The sequence below is a fragment of the Equus caballus genome, chromosome 21 (genome assembly GCF_041296265.1).
Source record: "Equus caballus isolate H_3958 breed thoroughbred chromosome 21, TB-T2T, whole genome shotgun sequence".
Taxonomy (NCBI): domain Eukaryota; kingdom Metazoa; phylum Chordata; class Mammalia; order Perissodactyla; family Equidae; genus Equus; species Equus caballus.
Window position 1 is genome coordinate 56,604,868 of NC_091704.1, and position 22,369 is coordinate 56,627,236.

At 35.3% G+C, this 22,369-nt stretch overlaps 1 protein-coding gene across 10 annotated transcripts in view; it reads left to right on the forward strand.

The window, feature by feature from the left end:
* The window catches only part of CDH18 (cadherin 18), a 903,322-nt gene that overhangs the window by 815,494 nt on the left and 65,459 nt on the right, over window positions 1-22,369 (forward strand). For all 10 annotated transcript variants that reach the window (XM_070245958.1, XM_023625812.2, XM_070245959.1 and 7 more), the window contains 2 exons: window positions 3,957-4,210; window positions 15,493-15,629. In XM_070245958.1, the coding sequence (XP_070102059.1) occupies window positions 3,957-4,210; window positions 15,493-15,629 (391 nt within the window). The remainder of the gene's footprint in view (window positions 1-3,956; window positions 4,211-15,492; window positions 15,630-22,369) is intronic.

The window sequence follows — 22,369 nt, forward strand, 5'->3', positions numbered from 1 at the left end:
TGCTTACCTATTTCTCATATTAAACACTGAAATGGTAATCCAGACTTGCAGTATTTTATTTTATTTTATTTTATTTTTAAAGATTGGCACCTAGGCTAACAACTGTTGCCAATCTTCCTTTTTTTTTTTTTTTTTTCCTACTTTATTTCCCAAACCCCCCGGTACATAGTTGTATATCTTTGCAGGTCCTTCTAGTTGTGGGACTTGCAGTATTTTAAAAAGACAAACTTGACATAGCTCTGAAATTTTGTTCAATGGGATTAACTCTGTTCAAATTATCAATCCCCACCCCCAACACCAAATATCCCAATGAGGCAAAATTTATGGAGTAAATAATGGTAAACAAATTCTCAAAGACTGAAACCTACTCTTTCAAACAGCCTTCAAGTAGTTCTAAAAGGAAGAACTCTTTCTCCAATTCTTTAGCTTGGCTTTTAGTCTGCTGTTCAATCTGAATGATTATTGTCAGAATCCAGCCCGAAAGAGCTACATGCATGAACGGTTGGCATTTTAATATAGAGCTAGAAACAAAACAAAACAAAAAACTCATGCACACAAGCAGTGTCTGGCTCTACAGCTGCCCTTGTCAAGTTCATAGTGTGCCTCATGTTTATGGAGTTATTCTGTATTTGTTTTTGTCTTGTTTTAAGACAGGAAAACTGTATGTTTTGTGTTTTATAAACTCTCAGCCAGACAGTTCATGTTATTGCTTTCTATGGTACGTCAATAACTTGGGTAAATTTTCTTTTCTTTCTTTTAAGTTTTTTCCTCCACTGTCTTCTCATCAAAACCAGGTATTAGATGAACAATTTTCACTGCTCCTGGTATACTATTTTTATCTATTTTTAGGTAAAAGAAAAAAATCTACTGGTAATTAAGGAAAGTGAAACCCACAGATAGACCTCTAGTTTCCCAGAAGCAAAAGATTACTAGGAAATTACTGGAAGAGCGATTTAAAATGTGTGAATGATGAATATTTGGAAAGCTTTGCCAGGATTACCATAATAGGAAAAATAATAATTATAATCCTAATCCAATCTCTATATACTATTTTAGTTGTAATACAAAACAAAGAATTAACATAATTTAAATTATATTCTCTCTCTAATAAATGGGTATAATTTCTTCCCAGTTTTTCTATACTTGCAATTCAGCACTGTCAGGTTCTCTTCATAAATGAGGTTGTTAAATTACTTCTATTTACATAGTTTATCTGTTTCTAAATTCCTGTCCCAACCTGAAATAATCCTTTCATTCCTTAGTGTCTCCAGATGGGTCCCTATTCATCCATCTGCCAGTCCTGGCAAACAAGTCCTTCAAAATGATTATCCCTGCCTTGGAGAAGTTAAAGATATGTCAGATGATCATAAACATGAATCCATGTGCCCACAGAAACAGCCTGCACCTTAGCAGTAGGTAGGTTAGTGTTAAGATAAATGACATCTAACTTGCCAAGGGATCTGCTAAAAAAATGGACAAAGAGATGCCTGTCATATTGGATGCACAGCTTGATAATAATATCTGATGGGGTAGAAGTGGCCAAAATTACCTCCACAAATTTCATTGAGAGTCAGAAAAATGTAAAAGCCTACAAAAATGAATAAACAGAGATGAATGTTTGGAAATCCTATGTTATGATGAGAAAGGAATGTTAAACATCTCTAGTAAAGTAAACAAATCCCATTTTTCAGTTTTAAGGTCTCAAAGACTCACGTTCAAAGAGAAGAAGCTTAGTCATTATAAAATCTACCACATGCAGCAGGTTGACTCTAAAAGATGATATGGTCCTTAAACAAATGGTAAACCTGCTAAGGGTGTTGCTGTTCAAGAGTGAAATGCCCGGATTCTGACAGTCCCTGCTCCTCTGCACCAAGGGGGACCATATCCATCCACCAAATTCCTGATAGACAGCAAGTCTGTCCCATTTCTAGTGTAAGTTAGTTAAATTTGAGTGAGATTTATAGAATTGGTCAAAGACAGATTCCCATTTACTAATCTTAAGGAGAGAAGAGTAAGGAAAGAAAAAGTGCAGTCAATTTGTGGGTCCAACTAGGAGTTGTGCAATTCCCCAAACAAGATGGATGTTAGTTACCTTGGCAAATCACTAATAGCTTAAATTCTCTCAGAAGCAAATGGCTCCCAATCAGTGGGTCATAAACTGCAGAATCAATTAACCCTTTTGTAACATATATAAATCTAAAATACGTAGTTTTTTGACATATATAAATGTATACATATTGTATATATGGTGCACTTTTGAGAATTTGAGTTTTTAAGATTTTTAGAATTTTTATTCTGTCTTAGAAAAACTTGTAAAATAGAGTGGCCCTGTCTCATCCATGTCCCTGAGAAGTATTATAGGTTCTAGATTTTTAATATCTGGTTTGGAAATTAAATGGTTGTTTTTCCTTCTATGCAATTTGCAATCTATGTGAAAGCCAATTTTCCGAGGCAATTCAGAAGAGATAAGGGAAGTAATCATCAGTAGAACTGATCATTCTGTTTATAAAATCCTATTGAGGGCACACTTTCAAATCTGCTTCTCCTGGGCCCTTAGGGTAAAGGAAAACATCTGAATTCCCCCAAAGGGAATGATCATTCTCCTGTTGTGACAACAAAGAAGACTGCAAAATTGAGGCAGGCTAGTGCAAAATCGGTGGCAGAAAATAAGGATGAAAAAAACATCTTTTCTGCTTCTTCTTATGGATATTAATTAGGGAGACCAGCATCAATGGATACTTCACCAGGCTTAAAATAAAAATGTCTGGTCTCTGAATCACCTGTACTAACATCACCATGGAGAGTTTTGACATTGTCAGTCCTAACTCTGAGCTCATTTTGGATCACAGAACCTATTATAGGCATCATTTTAACACTTTCCAAATATTCAGTTCTTATCTGAAAAGAGACTTCCTCTTGGAAATATTACCTAGCTGGTCACATGTACCCCTGTATCTGAATTTATGTCCTTATGTTTTCCATAAAACCTAGTATGACTTATAGCACTAAATATACAGTGCTGTAAATGTTTATTTACTACTTTATATGCTACAATAAACCATATATTCCTTGGGACAAAACATCAAACTGACTTCATTCATTATTGCATGCTAAGTCAAATTCATGACTCCTATCATATGTTATTAATAGAAAAAGAGTATATATTGACTGTATGATTTTTAAAAAATAGCTAAAAAACTAAAAGATTATGAGAAATTATTAATATAGACTAAAAGCTAAAAATTAAATGGTATGAACAAACAAAAAGAAAGCTATAATTTAAAAACCAAGTTGATCAAATCATAATATAATAAAGAAAAAGAACAAAAAGACAAATACATGAAATAGCATTACCAGCAAAACAGAAAATTAACACAATTAAAACAACAAAAATGAAATTCAAAAGTTTTTATAAAATCTTTTCCTAAAATTCCAAGAAAATATTGTTACATTGAAAACTTAAAAATTTATCAGATTTTAAAGTAAGATACCATGTTTAAAACGAGCAAGGTGAAAGTCAGATGATGAGATAAAGATCAATGATACAAGATAAATTCAGTGCAAAATGGTCTGTATTTTAAATTTAACAAATTAGCAGCAAATATTTTTAAGATTAGTAGTGTAAGTTCAAGAGGAGCTATAAAGAAGTTCTTAGAAGAGACTAAGAATGAGAATCTCTAAAAAGCAATATTTGTTTGCCTATGGAAAACATCCTTTTGTACCTAGTTACCATCATGTTTATGGCTGTGTGAAAACTCACAAATGGTTCTGACTCCAGTTCCATGATTTCTGCTGTAGATGTTGTCGACAAACTTCATAGTTTGTTTTTAAAAGAAAAGAGATTAACTTAAATCTATCCATGTTTGTTTGTTTCTTTCAAAAATGGGAAAAAAATGCTCCTATGAAAAGTGATGACAATCATAATATTGGAAATCTTATTTTATTTTTCCCAACAGCCGCTGAACTACGAGAAAAAGAAATCATATACCCTCAACATAGAAGGAGCAAATACACATCTTGATTTTCGCTTTTCTCACTTGGGTCCTTTTAAAGATGCTACCATGCTGAAGATCATTGTTGGAGATGTAGATGAACCACCACTATTTTCCATGCCTTCCTACGTAATGGAAGTCTATGAAAATGCCAAGATCGGGACTGTTGTTGGCACAGTTTTGGCACAAGATCCCGACAGTGCTAACAGCTTAGTAAGGTATGGTATTCTTCACCTTTTAGAAGTAAAAACATTTTTATTGACTTTCAAGTAATTTAAAATGAAGAAAATAATACTTAAATATTTTATTTCCATGTTATTTTACTACTAATATAATAAAATTATATCAACTGATTCTTTAACTGAGTAATGTAACAGATGAGCTTCTATCAAATTAACAATACATGTTGCTGAGGCCGGTCCAGTGGCATAGTAGTTAAGTTTGTGCACTCTGCTTCAGCAGCCTGGGGTTTGTGGGTTGGGATCCCAAGCGTGGACCTATACACTGCTCATCAAGCTGTGCTGTGGCAGCATCCCACATAAAAAGTGAAGGAAGGTTGGCACAGATGTTAGCTCAGGGACAATCTTCCTCACCAAAAAATTCATTAAAATACAGCATTCAATGGAGTGCACAAGCATTGTGGGCTTTCTTCTGGTTGAACAACTAAGACTATTGACTTCTACTTTCATCCCTTGGAGATCAGTTTCTTTTGTTTGTTTTTTAAAGATTGGAACCTGAGCTAACATCTCTTGCCAATCTTCTTTTTCTTGTTCTTCTTCTTCTCCCTGAAGCCCCTCAGTACATAGTTGTATATTCTAGTTGTAGATCCTTCTTGTTGAGCTATTTGGGATGCTGCCTCAGCATGGCCTGATGAGCAGTGCTAGGTCCATACTCTGGATCCGAACCAGTGAAACCCTGGGCCACTAAAATGGAGCATGCAGACTTAACCTCTTGGCCACTGGGCTGGCCCCCAGCGATCAATTTCTATAACTGGGTTTATGCATATTGTCTTGTATACTCTGCCTTTCCTGATTCTTCAAGCAACGTCCTGCTTTTGCCCTCAATATGACAGAGGGGTTACCGATTGACAAGGTGCTGTTTCTGCACTCACAGATGGAACAGGACGTTGAATGTATATATATTTGTGTACAGAAAATTGTTTCTCTCAGTGCATGGGTGCGGTGGGCATTTTTAAAAAATGGAAACAATCATGCTTATGTAAAAGGAAATTGAGAGCCTTTACAAACATTGCATAGATACTGAGGGGAATGTTTACCATTTTAGCCTTTGGGGAAATGGATGAGAAGTAAAGAGAGTAAGAATAAGAACATGATGAGAAAAAGGAGACAGACGTGTTAAGGATTTCCAACTTTTTAGGCCCTTAGGATTATCCAAGGGTATAAATTCAGGGTAACTAAAGAGTTTTATACATTTCTGCAGCTCTTTGATTTTGTCATAATTGAAACAAAAACAAAAAGGAACACCTTTCTGATTATGTAAGGAAAGCTTTAATCCTCTTTCCTGCATGACATACTAAAAGATGTGCCAATCTTCCTCTATTTTATATGTGGAATGCCGCCACAGTATGGCTTGATGAGCGGTATGTAGGTCTGAGATCAGGATCCGAACCCGTGAACCCCAGGCCGCCGAACTTGAGCGCATGAACTTAATCACTATGCAACTGGGCCAACACTTAAATGACATTTTTGATACTTAACAATAAGTAAAATTTGTCTAACTCTATTAAAAACTGTAGCATTAAAAGGATATTTAGAAATGTGGCCATTCTTTGTCAAAGGAGCCAACACCTCTTGAGAATAAAAACATTTCATGCTGTTAGTTTGATGTGAAAATGTTTGATAAACATTAGTAAGACTTTCTTTTGAAAATTAAAATTTGATACTAAGGATATATTCTGTGATTTTTAATTAAAAGAGGTGGAAGGTATGTTCATTTTTAGAAGTGATATTTAAAGTACATATCACATGTCAATATTACAATAGTTCTCATGATAAAGAAATTAAGCACGTGCATGCACACACACACACAGAGCAACTTGAAGTCCAGTGGAGAAATAAACTTGAAAATAATTGCATGCTTTGATAAGGGAGATAAAGGTATCATAAATATGTGCACAGAGCAAGTGTGCCCAACTTATTCTGGACAAGGTGAATTGAGGAAGATGAATTGAAGCTCAAAACCCAGGTTAGGGAATTAGACTGTTGAAGGACAAAGACGGGAACTGTAGTTGTTGTGTTTATGAGGAGCTTAGGTTCTTTGTGTGGGAATGAGGTTGTAGAGAGAAGCTAGAGAGAGATCATGAAAAGACTTTGCTGCTAAGCTGATGTGTTGAAATGTTGTCTGGCAGCAATGTCAATGGGGGTAGAAAAGGAAACAGATGTAGGAGTAACTTTAATCAAAACAATGACAGGAAGACGCATTTGAAAATTAATAATAATGAATTTTCAAAATGCTATGACGACTGGAATATATGTGCCAAAATGGTAGGCCAAGGGAGGAAATTTGAGGTCAAGGACAAACTTCTTTCAGTGTTGCTCTATGTATCGCAACACACACAAATTGACCCATTCCACATAGAACAGTGTTTCTCATTCAGTGGCAAAATCCCCTCCACCAGGGGACATTTGGCGATGTCGGAGGACATGTTCGGTTGTCACAACTGGAGGAGGAATGCTGGCTGCTATTCTCTGGGGGTAGAGACCAGGGTGATGCTGAACATCCTCCCACTAAGAAGAGTCCCCACAACAAAGAATTATCTGGTCCAAAATGAGAGTGAGAAACCCTGACACAGAGTAAACCAAATTGGCTGATAACTTGGTAAAAATAGTACTCATGGAAAGAAATTTTGAAAACATATTTTTGGGAAGTGAATACCAGTATGTATGTTTCACATACATGCATAGGCATGTGAATATTTCAAAATATATGTTTTATTTAATAAAAGAAATTATTGTATATAATTGATTATCCTATGATATTACTAATTGCCTCTGTAATTGTTCCATGTTATTGAGAGTATTTAATTGAACATGTTGCATACACTTTCTCAGTCGTTGGGATGCAGATAATTGGTACATTTTCTCCAAATGCTAACATTGAGGAACACGAATCTATTAGCATATGCATTATTCTTACTGCTTTGTTTTGGTTAGACAACTGAAATGAATCCTTCTAAGCTGCCTTAAGATAATTAGGCTCCATAGCGGCTCTTTGGGGGCATAATTTCCATAATATTTATTCTTGGTTTTATAAAAATGTGTCATTCACATGGGCCTCTAGGTGCAAACAGTGAATAAAAAACAGAAAACATTAACAAGCACAAAAGCAAGCCTTATACTTCCACCTTTCTCAGGGATCAAATGTTTGTACTAATTATGGAAATGCACACTGAAAAGATGTACCTTGCAATGTGCCCTGAAATGCAATTAACTCCAAGTTTGTAGAATTGATAATGAAAGGGAGTTTGAGTCTTCCAGGCATTTGTGAAAAGCTTCCTGACTTCAGTCTTTGTATTTCAATTTTCTAAACTATTAGTGAGACTCTTCAGATTTCTAAGAGTGTTCTATGTCTAGGTTTTGTCTCTTTCAACTCAAAAGAAGGATGTGCAATTTGCAGCAATATAATCATCACCATTTTCAAAAATAAAATCAGAACCAGGCTGTTTACCAGCAGCGAAGAAGCCCTTGATTTAGACAGGCTGCACTCTCTCGCTAGCGTTCTGCAAATGGAATTTGGAATTTCCTAATCAGCTATTGAGAGATGAGCAATCCTATGTGGAGCGTGAGAAGCTAGAGAACTTTCTGGTAATGTGACCATATATCATGTGACTATTAAAAATAGTGACTACTCATTGTTTGCCCTCTCTGGGTCAGGGTATTTATATTGTAGGCCAAAAACCCTTGTAAGAACCCTAAAAATTCTGTATTATTAGTCTCATTCTATGGGTGAAGAAACAGGCTCAGAAAGTAATTTGGCCAAGTTTACATGGTAATAAAGTGGCAGATTCAGAGTTTAAATCCAGTTTTGCTTTACTCCAAAACTCTGTTTCTTTAAAGCCGCAATATGCTGCCTGTCATATATTTCAACTAGTAATAGTAATTTTTGAAAACTGCATTTACGGACATCAAGTATCACAAAGTAGGAAACAGATGAAGGTTTTACACGTCCAGAGAGCCATGGATTAAATGCCAGGACCTGGGGTCTACTATTTGTGTAGATGCATTTCATACACTGGGGAAAAGGGATGCTGAAGAGAGTGAAGTCTCACGTTAACTCCAGCACCTCAGGAACAAAACTGTTCTTAATTTCAGAGCTTCTCCATATTGCAAAGTCAAAGACGTATAGCACTGCTTGATTTAGTACAAGAAAAAGAAAGTTATTGAAGTCCCCCCTTAGCATTTTTCATAGGATGAAGAGCTGTAGTATGAATTACATGAGTGAGTATATTTCCCCATCTTGACTTTTTTCACATTAACCTGTAAGCTGAATTTATCTATACATTTACTTATTGTTAAAATTTCTAATATTTTCCTTGAATAATAACTTTAAAGCAATCAGAAGGAAATATGCTGGATCTGTTTTAGAAAGAAAGCTCCATAGAATTTATCCTTACATTCTGAACAAATCAAGGCAAGGGTCTGCAACTTATTGTACACAGAAGAAAAGAATGTAGGAGATGTTTTCCAGTGGCCTGAAGAGGTTATTAACTGAAATATCTGAAAATTGGAAAATTTCTTCCTGGTAAGCCCCCCTATGCATTCTTCTTTCCTCTTCTAGCTTCAAGAGTCCAGGGCATGTATAAAGCTCTCTGAGAATTAAACACTCTTGCTCTTCCTTTTTCTAACTAGGCATTTCAGCCTTCAAAAATGCACTGTGAGTTGCACTTTTCCCACTAAGTATCATTAGTCATCTCTTCTACAAAGACAATAATTACATTTTCTCAATGACTTAATTGACGATAGGATTGAATTCTTATTCCTCACCTAAGAATGTTTTAAAGTAAGGTCATATTACTCAAGTGTAACACCGTGTATAGGAGCAGTGATATTGATTGGCACACCAATGTGTGGGTGAAGGAGAGAACTTCCGTTTGTATCCTATCTACAGCCTAAAACATAAAGCTTCTCTCTCTCTCTTTCTCTCTTACTAGACTAGTAGCCAACACCAGAGGGACAGTGGTCTGAAAAATGCCACCCCACTTCCGAAACCAGATCTAAGATATCTTTCTCTCTCTCTCTTTCTGTCTCACATAAAATTATTATATTTCATACTTTCTAAATAATCTCTGATGCTCAGCTCTTTAGTTAACTGTTACTCATCCCTCAAGACTGATCAAACAATGTCTTTCCTGAAGCCCAATATGTCCTAGAATTTTACTATGACCTCTGATTTTAATCTCTGTGCATCAACTGTATTAGTTTGCAAATATTCCTTTCCTTTTTCTTTTCTGCTTATTTGTTTTCCTAACTAAATCATATGTCTAAATAATTCTCAGATCTTGCTATTTTCTCTTTTGCATGCCTCTTGTTCCTTTCTTGTACTCCTTCAAATAAGTATTTTTTGAATAAATAGATAAAGCCTCAAATATTGTCTACTTTTTTATAAAGGAACTTATAAATGTTACTTAGTAGACAAATTGCATTTTAATCCCTTACATTAACTAACTCCTTGATGTTGGATAAAACCCTCGATCACACTGTGCCTCACTTCCCTCCTCTGTAAAAAGGGGCTATTAATAGTGCCTACCTGGGGGCCAGCCCTGTGGCTGAGCGGTTAAGTTCAGGCACTCCACTGCGGCGGCCCAGGGTTTCGCTGGTTCGGATCCTAGACGTGGACATGGCACTACTCATCAGGCCACGTTGAGGCGGCGTCCCATGTGCCACAGCTAGAAGGACCCACAACTAAAATATACAACTATGTACTGGGGGGATTGGGGGAGAAAAAGCAGAAAGAGAAAAAAATAGATTGGCCACTGTTGTTAGATCAGGTGCCAATCTTTAAAAAAAAAAAAATTACCTATCTCATATAGTTGTCTTAAGTATGCAATGAACTGATACTTAGAAAACACTTAAAGCACGATGTAGTGCATTGTAAGTGCTCCATAAATGTTAGCATATATTACTTCTTATTGGATGCTTTTGTAAATAACTCGTATACGTGTATAAGTATTTCCTCTTTGTCTTACATATCATCCTTATACTCTCAGTCTTATATTAAGGGGGAAAGGAGAATTTAAAGAATATCTTCAAATGTCTTGTTTGCTTGTATATACTCTAAGTGTAGTTTACACTGGTTTATTTTTGGTAGCTGTGGACTAGAACATTAAAAAATAATCCTCAAGACTTTCTCAGATTTTTTCATTAACCCCAAATTAGGGCCTATGTTGTCTAAGCAAATGGTTATGTGATTTTAAACTTGCTGGATATCCCTGAAATTGTCAAATTAATAACAGCATTGGCAAAAATATCTAAATATTCATAATTAACTTCATCAGGTATTAAGATGGGTTTACTTTTTGAAGGTTTGTGAAAGGAAACAATTAGGTTTTATTATTAAAATTATTTGAAAAGTCAGCTACTGAGAATATTTAAATCTATTTTGTTATTTGATAAACAGTTTTATGGACCCATGTCACATCTTAATTTTAAATAATGAGCATTGAATGATTCTATATTTAATCCCCTAAAATAGTTTTGAATGGTTTCTTTTCTCTCACATTTCTGTTTTCCCTTTTTCTGAGTTTTTATTTCTATTTCTAAGGCAGAAATCCAAGGGTTAGTTAAGCAGAACTATTTAGTTCTCCTTGAGTCAAAATTCAATTTCAACTTTGTGAATAAGACTCTTTGGATCCAAGCAATCTCCAATATCCTACCCTTACATTATGGATTTCCCAAGAGAATTAGGTGGCAGAGAAAGCTAAGAAGTAAATTACATGAGTGTGATACACATGCCTAGCATTATACCTACTATTTTTAAAAATGTTTAAACATAACTTTTATTTTTTAACCCAAATGAAAAGCATATTTAATCTAAAAGTACTTAACCACTAATACTAGCACTTACCTTATAAAGCTCTATGTGAAGTGTCTAAAAGAGGGAAGATTGCTCCAATAGCCTACACATTTTCAGATTCTTAATTTAGCTTAAAAAATAAGAAACCGCCTTTTCTTCCAGATTGGCAGGTCCAAAGTGATCAGATTTCTAAAGTGGGGCGTGTTCTGCTATATTTCATAGGGTATATTTATAGTAATATAATCCAAGCTTTGCTGAATGTTGCTGCAGGAAACTTTGAGGTCGAATTACGTTTAAATTTTAGGCCCAACTTTCAGATACAGAAACCATTGTTCTTAGAGTACTCCAAAATGGAAAGTTTCTTGAAGACAGGTTAATGGCAACTAACTTTAGATGATATAATAACAAGGTTGCCAACTGCTTACATTTTAAAGGATGCTATCCTTTCATGTGACAAGACTTCTCATATCTCCTAAGCACTTCAACCCTCATCCTCAGCTTCAGGACTCTTGGGAAGAGATATTATCACAAGGGTTTTTTTGTGATGTGAACTGAAGTCAAAGAAAGTAAATCAGTTTCAGTGTACCGTGGCCTAATGCTTTGGGAAAGCCCAATGACCTACCATTTTCCCACTATTCTGTAGTATCTGGATCTATTTACCCACTCGTCTGTAGTGTCTGGATCCTGAAGATTTTATAGTGTCTCTTCTCTGAATCAAATTTGCTTTGTATATGTATTTCTTGTTTAAATTGCTTTTTCATATTGAACTTTCTTCAATAAACGTATAGTTATTATTAGAACAATCAATGCACAGTGGTCAATTCCTTATTTTGATCACACACTTACAAGTGATATATTTTGTCTCTTTTTGGGTGTTATTTTCACTAAATGAGCTCCTAGATTTCTTGGCGTGTTCTATAGTTTTGGTCTACATGGTGCTATTAATATCTTCTACCATGTTTGTTCATATAAATTTTCACATCTTAGCAATATGTTCCACATACCCTGTTAACACATTACACCTCCTATGAGAGACATAGGGTTGTATTTCACTTACACTTATACTCCTCTGTTCCAAAAACTATGATGAATTTTGTGATATTTTTATCACTACAATCACCTATTCTATATATTTATCCAATGTCTGAGATTTTACTCATTCTAAAATGGAAGAAGTGCCCCTATTGCTTTCAATGGAAATCTCTATATTTGTGCTCTGGAACCCAATCCTGCTCACCTTCTCATGAATTTTAACTTTTTGGATATTCCCTTCTTTCAAAATAATCATTCCTTTCACTGAAGACACTGCTTAATATCTTCCATATCAGAACATTTGATTTATCCATCCCACTTCTCTGATGACGTGAGGCACCATTTTCTGATCTCTTTCTCAGGGAATGGTATCCAATAAAATGTCAGGACTCATAGCCCTCATATACTCACATTCAATATACTCTTGAATCCACTGTAATAAAACTCCCATCCTCTCGTATTTTATTAAAACTACTCTTTTCAAGTTAACCAATGATCTCCATCTTGCCAAATCCAATTAACTGTTTCTAATCTCACTCAACTTCTTAACAGAATTCACTATAGTTGTCCATTTAAAATATTCTTCTTTCTTGGCTTCTATGACACATCACTCTCCCAGTTTCACTTCCTTCCTGGGCTGTTCCTTTCTTTTTGCTAGTACTTTCTTTCATATATAAGCTGGGCTGCTTTACACTCAAAATGTTAGGTGTTGTAGCGCTTAATCTTTCACTTCCTTTTCTCTTACAATTCTCTTTTAGATGAGATTATACTGTTCTCATTACTTTAAATTTAGACTGATGTATCTCAAATTTATATTTCCTGTTCAGAAAGCACATTTGAATTCTACACCCATATTTAATTCTCTGCTTTTTATTCTATATGTTTATCTAATTGACATCTAAAGCACAAAACATCAAAATCATTGATATCTCCCAAATTCTTTTTCTCCCAAAAGGAGTTTTTCCCCTACCTCTTTATCCAGCTCAGTATTGGGCTTATCAATTACAGAATTTGTGTAGATCAAACACACACAACACACAAAAATCGAGTCAATTGTAATTTCTCCCTCTTACTAATGTCACTCCAACAAAAAGTTCTACAGGTTCTATCTAATATATAGCACTATTTTATACACTTCTTTCCATTTCCTTCTTTTTTTCCACCTTTGTCCAAGATGTCATAATTTTTTTCCCAAAATTGTTTTTAACTTTCTACAATTCAAGATTCAAAGTAGCTACTGTGATTTTTCCAGATCATAGATAGATCTGTTATTTCCTTTGCTTACTATTTTCCCATTGCTTTCTTAAAACAGTAGAAACTCTTCACCATGTGCTACACGTCTTGCTTGCCCCACTCCCTCACCATCCATCTCATTCAGTCTGCCTGGACACACTGAAACCTACATTTGTTTTTATTTTTTTATTTTTCAAAAATTTTTTATTGAGTTAATGATAGGTTACAATCTTGTGAAATTTCAGTTGTATATTATTGTCTGTCAGTCGTGTTGTAGGTGCAACCCTTCACCCTTTGTGCCCACCCCCACCCCCCTTTCCCCTGGTAGCCACTAATCTGTTCTCTTTGTCCACAGGTTTAAAGTCCTCATATGAGTGGAGTCATACAGAGATTGCCCTTTTCTATCTGGCTTATTTCACTTAACATAATTCTCTCAAGGTCCATCCATGTTGTTGCAAATGGGATGATTTTGTTCTTTTTTACAGCTGAGTAGTATTCCATTGTATATATATACCACATCTTCTTTATCCAATCATCTGTTGATGGGCACTTAGGTTGCTTCCACATCTTGGCGATTGTAAATGATGCTGCAATAAACATCGGGGTGCATAGGACTTTTGGAATTGCTGACTTCAAGCTCTCTGGATAGATATCCACCTTACACCCATTAGAATGACAAAAATAACTAAAATAAATAGTAACAAATGTTGGAGAGGTTGTGGAGAAAAAAGGAACCCTCATACACTGCTGGTGGGAATGCAAACTGGTGCAGCCACAATGGAAAACAGTATGGAAATTCCTCAAAAAATTAAAAATAGAACTACCATATGATCCAGCTATTCCGCTATTGGGTATCTATCCAGAGAACTTGAAGTTAGCAATACATTTGTTTTTAAACCAAGTCAAGCCTTTTCTTTAATTTGGATCTTTGCACTTAGGTTCCATATATTTCAAATATTCTTCCACTAGAACTTTTTGCATGATCAATTAGTTTTTATTCTTCAGATCTAGAGGAAATTTTACTTGAGATGAGATTAAGGAAGAGGGGAGAAGTATTAAAGTTTTAAGGAAAGAAGAAAACACTCATCTCTTTAAGTAGTTTTATAAATAGATTGGAACACTTCTAGAACATTTGATGATTGTTTACTATATTATTTATTCATATTTATGTTAAGTAACTACTCCTGAATAATGTAAAATCCCAAAAGTCATAAGTATATTTAAAAAGTAATTTATAACCATAGTGTATGTGTCTGTGAGTTAGCTGAGCATCAGCTAAAGTAAGTTGGCTTTTGTTTGCCAGCCCTGCTTGTCTCCAGTGCATTCAATCATGCATCAGTTCATTTACTAGGTAGTTCTACTCTAGGATGGGGAACATGAACAGGGGCAACTCTGCCCTTGTGTCTCTCATCTTCTTTCTGGGACCACTGGACTAGGCCTGGCATGTTCTTCTTATGGCGATGGCAGAGTATAGGAGGAAATGTGCAAAGTCTCATGGAACCCAGGCCCAAATATGGAACAGGACACCATCACTTTCAACTCATTCTATTGCCAAAAAAAGCTGGAAGTCAAACTTAACATGAGAGAATCAGGAAAAATTACATCAATGGGAGAGGGAAGAAGATTTGTGGCCAATAATGCAAGCTACCTCCCATTTATTTATTTTCTCATTCTTTCACTAAACACAGGTGCCAGGTGATGGAGATACAATAGCAATTGACTAAAATGTTTTGTTTTTCACTTTATATTTATCTTCAAATCTCAATTATAATGAAACTCCAAGATAAATCAATCTCTGACATCTCGTGTTATCCTAAAAATTTTGTACCTATAACAGAAATTTCATTAAAGACTTAATTTATTTTTTTCTTCCAATGTCCTATATTTTGTCTCCCCCTTATTAATCACTGTGTTTCTGCTAGATACAATCCACTGTTCTATTCATGGAATTTTAGTAAGTGGGCTTTTTAAAAAAAATTGTTTGAATTAGTAATTGAGCTAAGCATTAACTGACAGGTAAAAATAGTTGATGTCAGTTCTGTGCAAATATGAAGTTGCCAGGCAAATCTTAAGAGCCAAATATAAAAATTAAAAATATGCATTTAAATATTTAAATATATTTGATTTAATACTGCCGTTTATTCCATTTTATTTTCTTTATTACAACATCAAATAAAATGATTTGTCTGGTTTTTTTCTGTAGGTACTTCATTGAGTACAATGCTGAAGATGACCGATTTTTCAACATTGATGCCAACACTGGGATCATTAAGACTACAAAGGTTCTTGATAGAGAGGAAACTCCGTGGTACAACATCACAGTTGCTGCTTCAGAAAAAGGTAAGCTCACTAACTTTAATGTATCATAGAAAAAGATGCCACTTGTACAGGAAAACTCATACTGAGATTTTCTCAAGAGTAACCCTCTCACCATTTTTATTTTTGATCCCAGGATCTGGCAGAATGCACAGAATGTATTAGATACAGTAACTCATTGCCAGATGCTGTGAATGCATTTTATACTTTTTTCTTTACTTTAATCCCACCATAGGGGTGGAAAATTGGCATCAAAGAACACTTCATCCTCATCTCTGAGTCAAAGTATTTGGTTGACCTCGTAATTGGGAGACTTCCTCTGTCATGTGCTTATATCTTACTTAAGCCAACAAGGAGTTAGAAGGAGAAGATTTCACGTACAGTAGTTTAGAAGAAAAAGAAATGAAAATCTATCATTGTATGGAAATAATTTTGTCAATGTGATACTCCTTCTCAAGCCTCAATTAACACTTAGAAAGTTTACAATAAAAGAATAAATGTTGGAATTTCTGCAGGCGAGTCTAAGCTTTCTTCAAGAGTAGTTTATAAGATATAGCTGAGTAAGACTCTTGTTCCATCCCCATCCAGAATATTGCATTGTGGTAAACACCTGAGTTCAGAAAAAACAAGCATAAATATCAATAATTATCTCTGAATTCAAGAGGATATACATGACTGTGTTCAAATGAAACTAAGATAGAACTCTAAGAAAATAGATCTATTGTCATGACAATGAAGTCTTTCTTTACATATTGGGAATAAACCTAAGGGACCAGTTATCCCAAGTTTAGAATCATGTGCAAAAATTATGCATACATTTGGGAAAGGTTTCAATGTATTCATGAGAGAAACATAAATATATTATTAACTAGAAATATTTCACATTAGAAAATAGTGTTATGTAAAACGAAATTTTGCTCTCTCTCTCTTTTGCCCTTAGGGATAAAACATTAAAGTTTTTTTAAGTTTCATCTAGATATAATTCAAATACCGTAAAATTCACCTTTCTAGAGTATACAATTCAGTGGCTTTTAGTGTAATCAGAGTTATGCATCCATCACCACAATCAATTTTATAACATTTACATTACTCCAAAAAGAAATTCTACATCCTTTAGTCATCATCTTTTGGTCCCCAGCCCCCCATCCCTTGTACCCTAAACCCAGGAAGCCACTAATCTAGTGTTTGTTTCTATAGATATCTTAGTTTGTTCAAGCTACTATAACAAAGTACCATAAACTAGGTGTTTCAAAAACATTTATTTCTCACAGTTCTAGAGACTAGGAAGTCCAAGATCAAGGACAGGCAGATTTGGTGTTGCTGAGGACCTGCTTCCTGGTTCATGGGTGGCTGTCTTCTAGGGATGTCCTCACATGCTGGAAGGACGAGGGAGTTCTCTGGGGTCCCTTTAATAAGGGCACTAATTTCATTCACGAGCGCTCTACTCTCATGACCTAATAACCTCCCCAAGACCCTACCTCCTAATACCATCAACTGGTGGTTAAGTTTCAACATCAGAAATTTGGGGAAATATAAACATTCAGTCTCTAGCAATAAATTTTCCTATTATTAGCATTTCGTATTGCAGAATTATACAATATGTCGTCTCTTGTAACTGGCTTATTTCATTTGGCATAATGTCTTCAATGTTTAACCGCATTGAAGCATGTATTAGTACTTCATTCCTTCTTATTGCTAAAAAGTATCCCATTGTATGGATATACCTTGTTTTATTTATCCATTCATCCCTTGATAGACATTTGGGCTGTTTCCACTTTTCACCTACTATAAATAATACTGCTATGAGCATTAATACAGAAGTTTTTGTGTAGGCATATTTTCATTTCTTGGGTATATAACTAGGAGTGAGATTGCTGGGTCATATGGAAACTCTATATTTAATCATTTGATGAACTGACGGACTGTTTTCCAAAGTGACTACACTTTACTTTCCCCAAAGCAGTGTGTGAGGGTTCTAATTTATTTATATTTAATTTATTATTATATATATTTTTTATTTTAATCATTCTAGTGGGTGTGGGGTGATAGCCCCTTGTGGCTTATGCACTTTTATAACATCCTTTGTTACAAATCAATAGACTACGCTAGTCTTTTCTGTTCTACCTGAATTTTTCAGGGTTTTGCATCTGCAAAATTAGCTCAAGTGACTTCCATTTAAACAATTCTTTCAACGTAATATTCTTTTTGAAAATAAGCATTCACTTATTACTTTTAAATGAGTGTTATAAAGAATACACGAGTGGGTTCATTCGTGATCATTCTGGGTAATTTTCATTTTAAAAATAACTAGACTAAGTGTAGAGTTGCATTCTTAGGCACTTAAGGACAATTAAATGCCTGTCAAATGATAAGGGCTCATTGAAAATTAGTTGAAAAAACAAAAAAATGAATAGATTCATGTACCCAAGAAGTGATGACAACATTGAAAAGATTCAGAAAAGCTTGCGTAGCTCTTCTGGGCAACAGGCTCAGTGTATTGAAGATGGAAGAGAAGAACCCCTTGAGAGAATTTCATTTGTCAGAAAAGAACAGAAATTTATTTTAAAATGACTTCAGCTCAAATCTAGAGGTATTTCAATCGGAAACCATACTTTGCTTCCAAATCTCACCTCAGTCCAAATAATATTTGCATCAAGTAGACACTAATTTATAAATACACATGAGTCCATATTTGCCATGAAAATTATATTATTTGCAATCATTACCAAAGGAAATGCCCGTTTTCACTAAAGTAACATCTTAAATATGTACTTCTTAAGTACTTTTTTTTTCTTTTACTATTTGCTAGTAGTTCATATGGGAAATGAGTTAATACATATCCACTAAGTAAAACAGTATAGTAAATTGTGTTACCTATATTTTATAGATGGTAATAAAAAAGCCTTAGAGACATCTCAATGAGGATTATTAAAATATAATTTAATCCTAATCATAAACAGGTATGTAGAAAGAATGAGCAATAGTTTTTATAGTCATACTGGGAGATATGTGTTTAGAAAAGTGCCCATTCATGCACTGATTGCTTGGCCTAAGGGCCTGGTAAATATTGTTGGGAACTCTTCCATGTACAATTGTTTACAAGCTTTCAATTGTTTGTAAACCTCAACACTAGCTAAGTTATCAAAGTGTTTTTTAGTATATTCTGTTTTGGAAATGTACTTGATGCTTTTTTTAAACCAGATTTTTTTTTAGAGGCCTAAATTTTTTAGAGCAGTTTTAGATTCACAGCAAAACTGAATGTAAGTAGAGATTTCCCAAATACCTCCTGCACCTAAACATGTATAGCATCTTCCACGATCAACATGCCTCCACCAGAGTGATGCTTTTGCTTCAGTTGATGAACCTACATTGACACATCATCATCACCTAAAGTCTGTAGTTTAACTTAGGGTTCACTCCTGGTGTTCTATGAGTTCGAACAAATGTATAATGACATGTTTTTATCATTATCATATCATATGGATTATTTTCACTGTACTAAAAGTCTGTAAGCTCTGCTTACTTATCTCTTCCCACCCCAATCCATGGTAACCACTGACCTTTTTCTTGGCTCCACAGTTTGGCCTTTTCCAGAACGTGGTATAGTTGGAATCTTACAGTAGGAAGGCTCTTCAGACTGGCTTCTTCACTTAGTAATAAGCATTTAAGGATTCTCCAGTCTTTCCATGGCTTGATAGCTCATTTCCTTTTAGCACTCAGTTATATTTTGTTGTTTGGCTGGACCACATGTGTAGATTTTTGTATGGACAGAAGTTTTCAATTTCTTTAGGTTAATACCAAGAGGTGCAATTAATGAATCATATGGTAAGAGTATATTTAGTTATGTAAGAAACTGGCAAAGCATCTTCCAAAGTGGCTGTGCCGTTCTGCATTCCCACCAGCAAGGAATGAGAGTTCCCATTGCTCCACATCCTCGTCAGCATTTGGCCTTTGCAGTGTCCCCAGATTTGGGCCACTCTAATAGGTATATAGCGACATTTCATTTGCATTTCCCAGATGACATATATTTGGAGCATCTTTTCACATGTTTATTTGCCATCTGTATGTCTTCTTTGGTGAGGTATCTGTTAAGGTCCTTGGCCAATTATTTTAATCAGGTTGTTTTCTTAAAGGTGCATTTTAAGAGTTCTTTGTATGCTTTCGGAAACAGCCCTTTATCACATATGTATTTTGCAAATATTTTCTCACACTCTGTGTCTTGATATTCTTTTGACAGTGTCTTTTGCAGAGTTGAAATCAGATTTTTAAAATCTTCTTTATGTAAGTTTGAGGAGGCTGTTCTGTGGAATTACATGTGGAAGTTAATGTTTTAAAGTACTTTTCTAGCCTTATGAGGGTGTTGTTCAAGTAAGAGAAAGGTGCCCCTCTTAGCAGATGAAGCAATGCACCACGATTTAACAGTGAATAAGAGCAAAGCACCTCTGTGCACAAAAAAAACAAAAACAAAAGAATCACAATGTTCCTTCTTCCAGGTGAACAGACTTCATGCTTCAGGACCACTGTGAGAGTATAGGGTGTCATATAAATAGTGGGGAGACCTCTGAGCAGGCAGGTAGGACCCAAATGCAATGTAGCTCTTAAGGACATGGTGTTTGGCTCTGCCTTCTTTTGTCCTACAGTTCTAGGTCAAAGTGACTATTCAGCTGCCCAGTAATCTGGTGAAGGCAGAAAACAGGTCTGGTCCATGATGCCTTTTACTGCTGCTGCTAAACATAACTAGTAGCTGTCTTGCACTTGAATGCTGTACTTTTACAGACATGGCATCCAAACAAAAATTCCTGTGAAATAGAGAGAACAGATGTATTATTCTCATTTTATAGATAAGGAAACTAAGACTCATACAAAATATCAATCTAAATATTTTGGTTCCTAGATCTATGCTCATTCTATTATGGCCTCCCAGGGAAGCTGATATTCATTGAACCTAAATATTAGTCAGGTGTTTTAACTGATTGAGGTTTATTTTTTAAATTTATTCTGGGATGTTAGACTATTTTCATGATTCTAAAGAATACATGAAGAATTAGATAAATTCAATAAATATCTACAATCAAGGAAACAGAAAGTGTTGTACTCTCATCACATATCATAGTTCTAGGGGAAGCATACTTTCTAAATAAATACCTGTGGAATATGTCTGTTAGAGGTAACAATACCTTGTCTCTACATAATCCCTAATTTAGCTATTTGGTAATTTCCGTCATTGTTCCATTGTTGTATAAGAAATAACCACACGATTTCTGTAGGTCAAAAGTCCAAGTGGGTTCAGCTGGGTTCCCTGGTTAAGGTTTGACAAGACTGAAGTCATAGGTCAACTGGGCTGGGGTCCTGTCTGGAGAGTCTCTGGAAGAACCTGATTCAGTGTTCATTCTTCTCTTCAGCAGTCCACTTCCTTGAGGATGCAGATGCAAAGTCTCCATTTTCCGCACATTGTTAGCTGGGGCACTTCTCTCCTAGGGGCTGCCTGTATCCCTTCTCACGTGGCACTCACCTTCTTTAGAAAGGCGACGGGGTATTACATCCTTCTCATGCTTTGAATACTTCTTCTTCTGCCACCAGCTGGAGAAAGTCTGTGCTTTCAGTGGTGTCTACCTGATTGGGTCAGGCCCATCCAGATAAACACTGTATTTGAAGATCAACTGACTTGAGACTTTAATTACATCTGCAAAATCCTTTAACGGTAGTTCCTATGTTAGTGTTTGGTTGAATAACTAATGCATGGGAATCGTGTGCTGCCATCTTTAGAATTCTGCTTACCATGACCCTAAAATACCTGTAAAAATTTGAGGGGGTTATTCTTTTTACTGGATAATAAATATTCTTCCAAACTTGTATGATACGGCTTACTTTTCCTTGTATATGACTCCCTAGTAAAATAGTGCCACTAGTAGGCACTCAATAAATAGATCTTAATATATTTTTCTCGGGTAAATAGCACCCATCTCCTTCCATTTCCTTATTAATGACTCAGCTCAAGATAATGTAACTTTTTAGTCCCCCTGCTTTTCAGAAACTGACATTATGGTCATCACCTCCTAATAGCTAAATCTGATGAGTACCTTTCATTTCTTATCCCTGTCTGAGTTTTTTTGGTGATATTTGACTATATTAATCATTCTCTTTCCTCTAAGAGTTTTCTACTTTCTTAGCTACCATTCGACTTCTTTGATATGATGTACTTTATCATTTCCATCTTAAAGTATACATTAATTAACTCACTCAGGATGTATTAATAAACAATATGTTCTAAGCAATGTCGTATTTTAGGTACTAAGGATATTGAGGACATAATTTTGCCTTTGAGGAATTTTAGTCTAAAGCAGAAAACAAGGTAAGCAGATGATTGAATTATGGATAATTAAGGTGACAATAAGGATTTTAGGGGCTAGAAAAACATGAAACCATGGTAGTTTAATCTCTCTAAGAGGATCAGTGAAGGTTTCATAGAGAGGATAATGCATGGGTTCAGTCTTGAGGTGATAGATGAGTGAAGGTTAGCATGCATTGTTTCCAACTATATCTGTTTTAATCAGGGTTCTGCAGAGAAACTGTAGGACTCAGAAACAATAGGCTTCAGAACCAATAAAGAGATTTATTATAAGGAATTGGCTCAGGCAACTATGGAGGCTGGGAAGTTCAAAATCCTCAGAGCCAATGCCCCAGGTCAAGTCTAAAGGTCAGAATCAGGGAGAGCCTGTATCCCAGATTAAAGGCCATCAGGCAAGAGAATTCTCCATCATTTG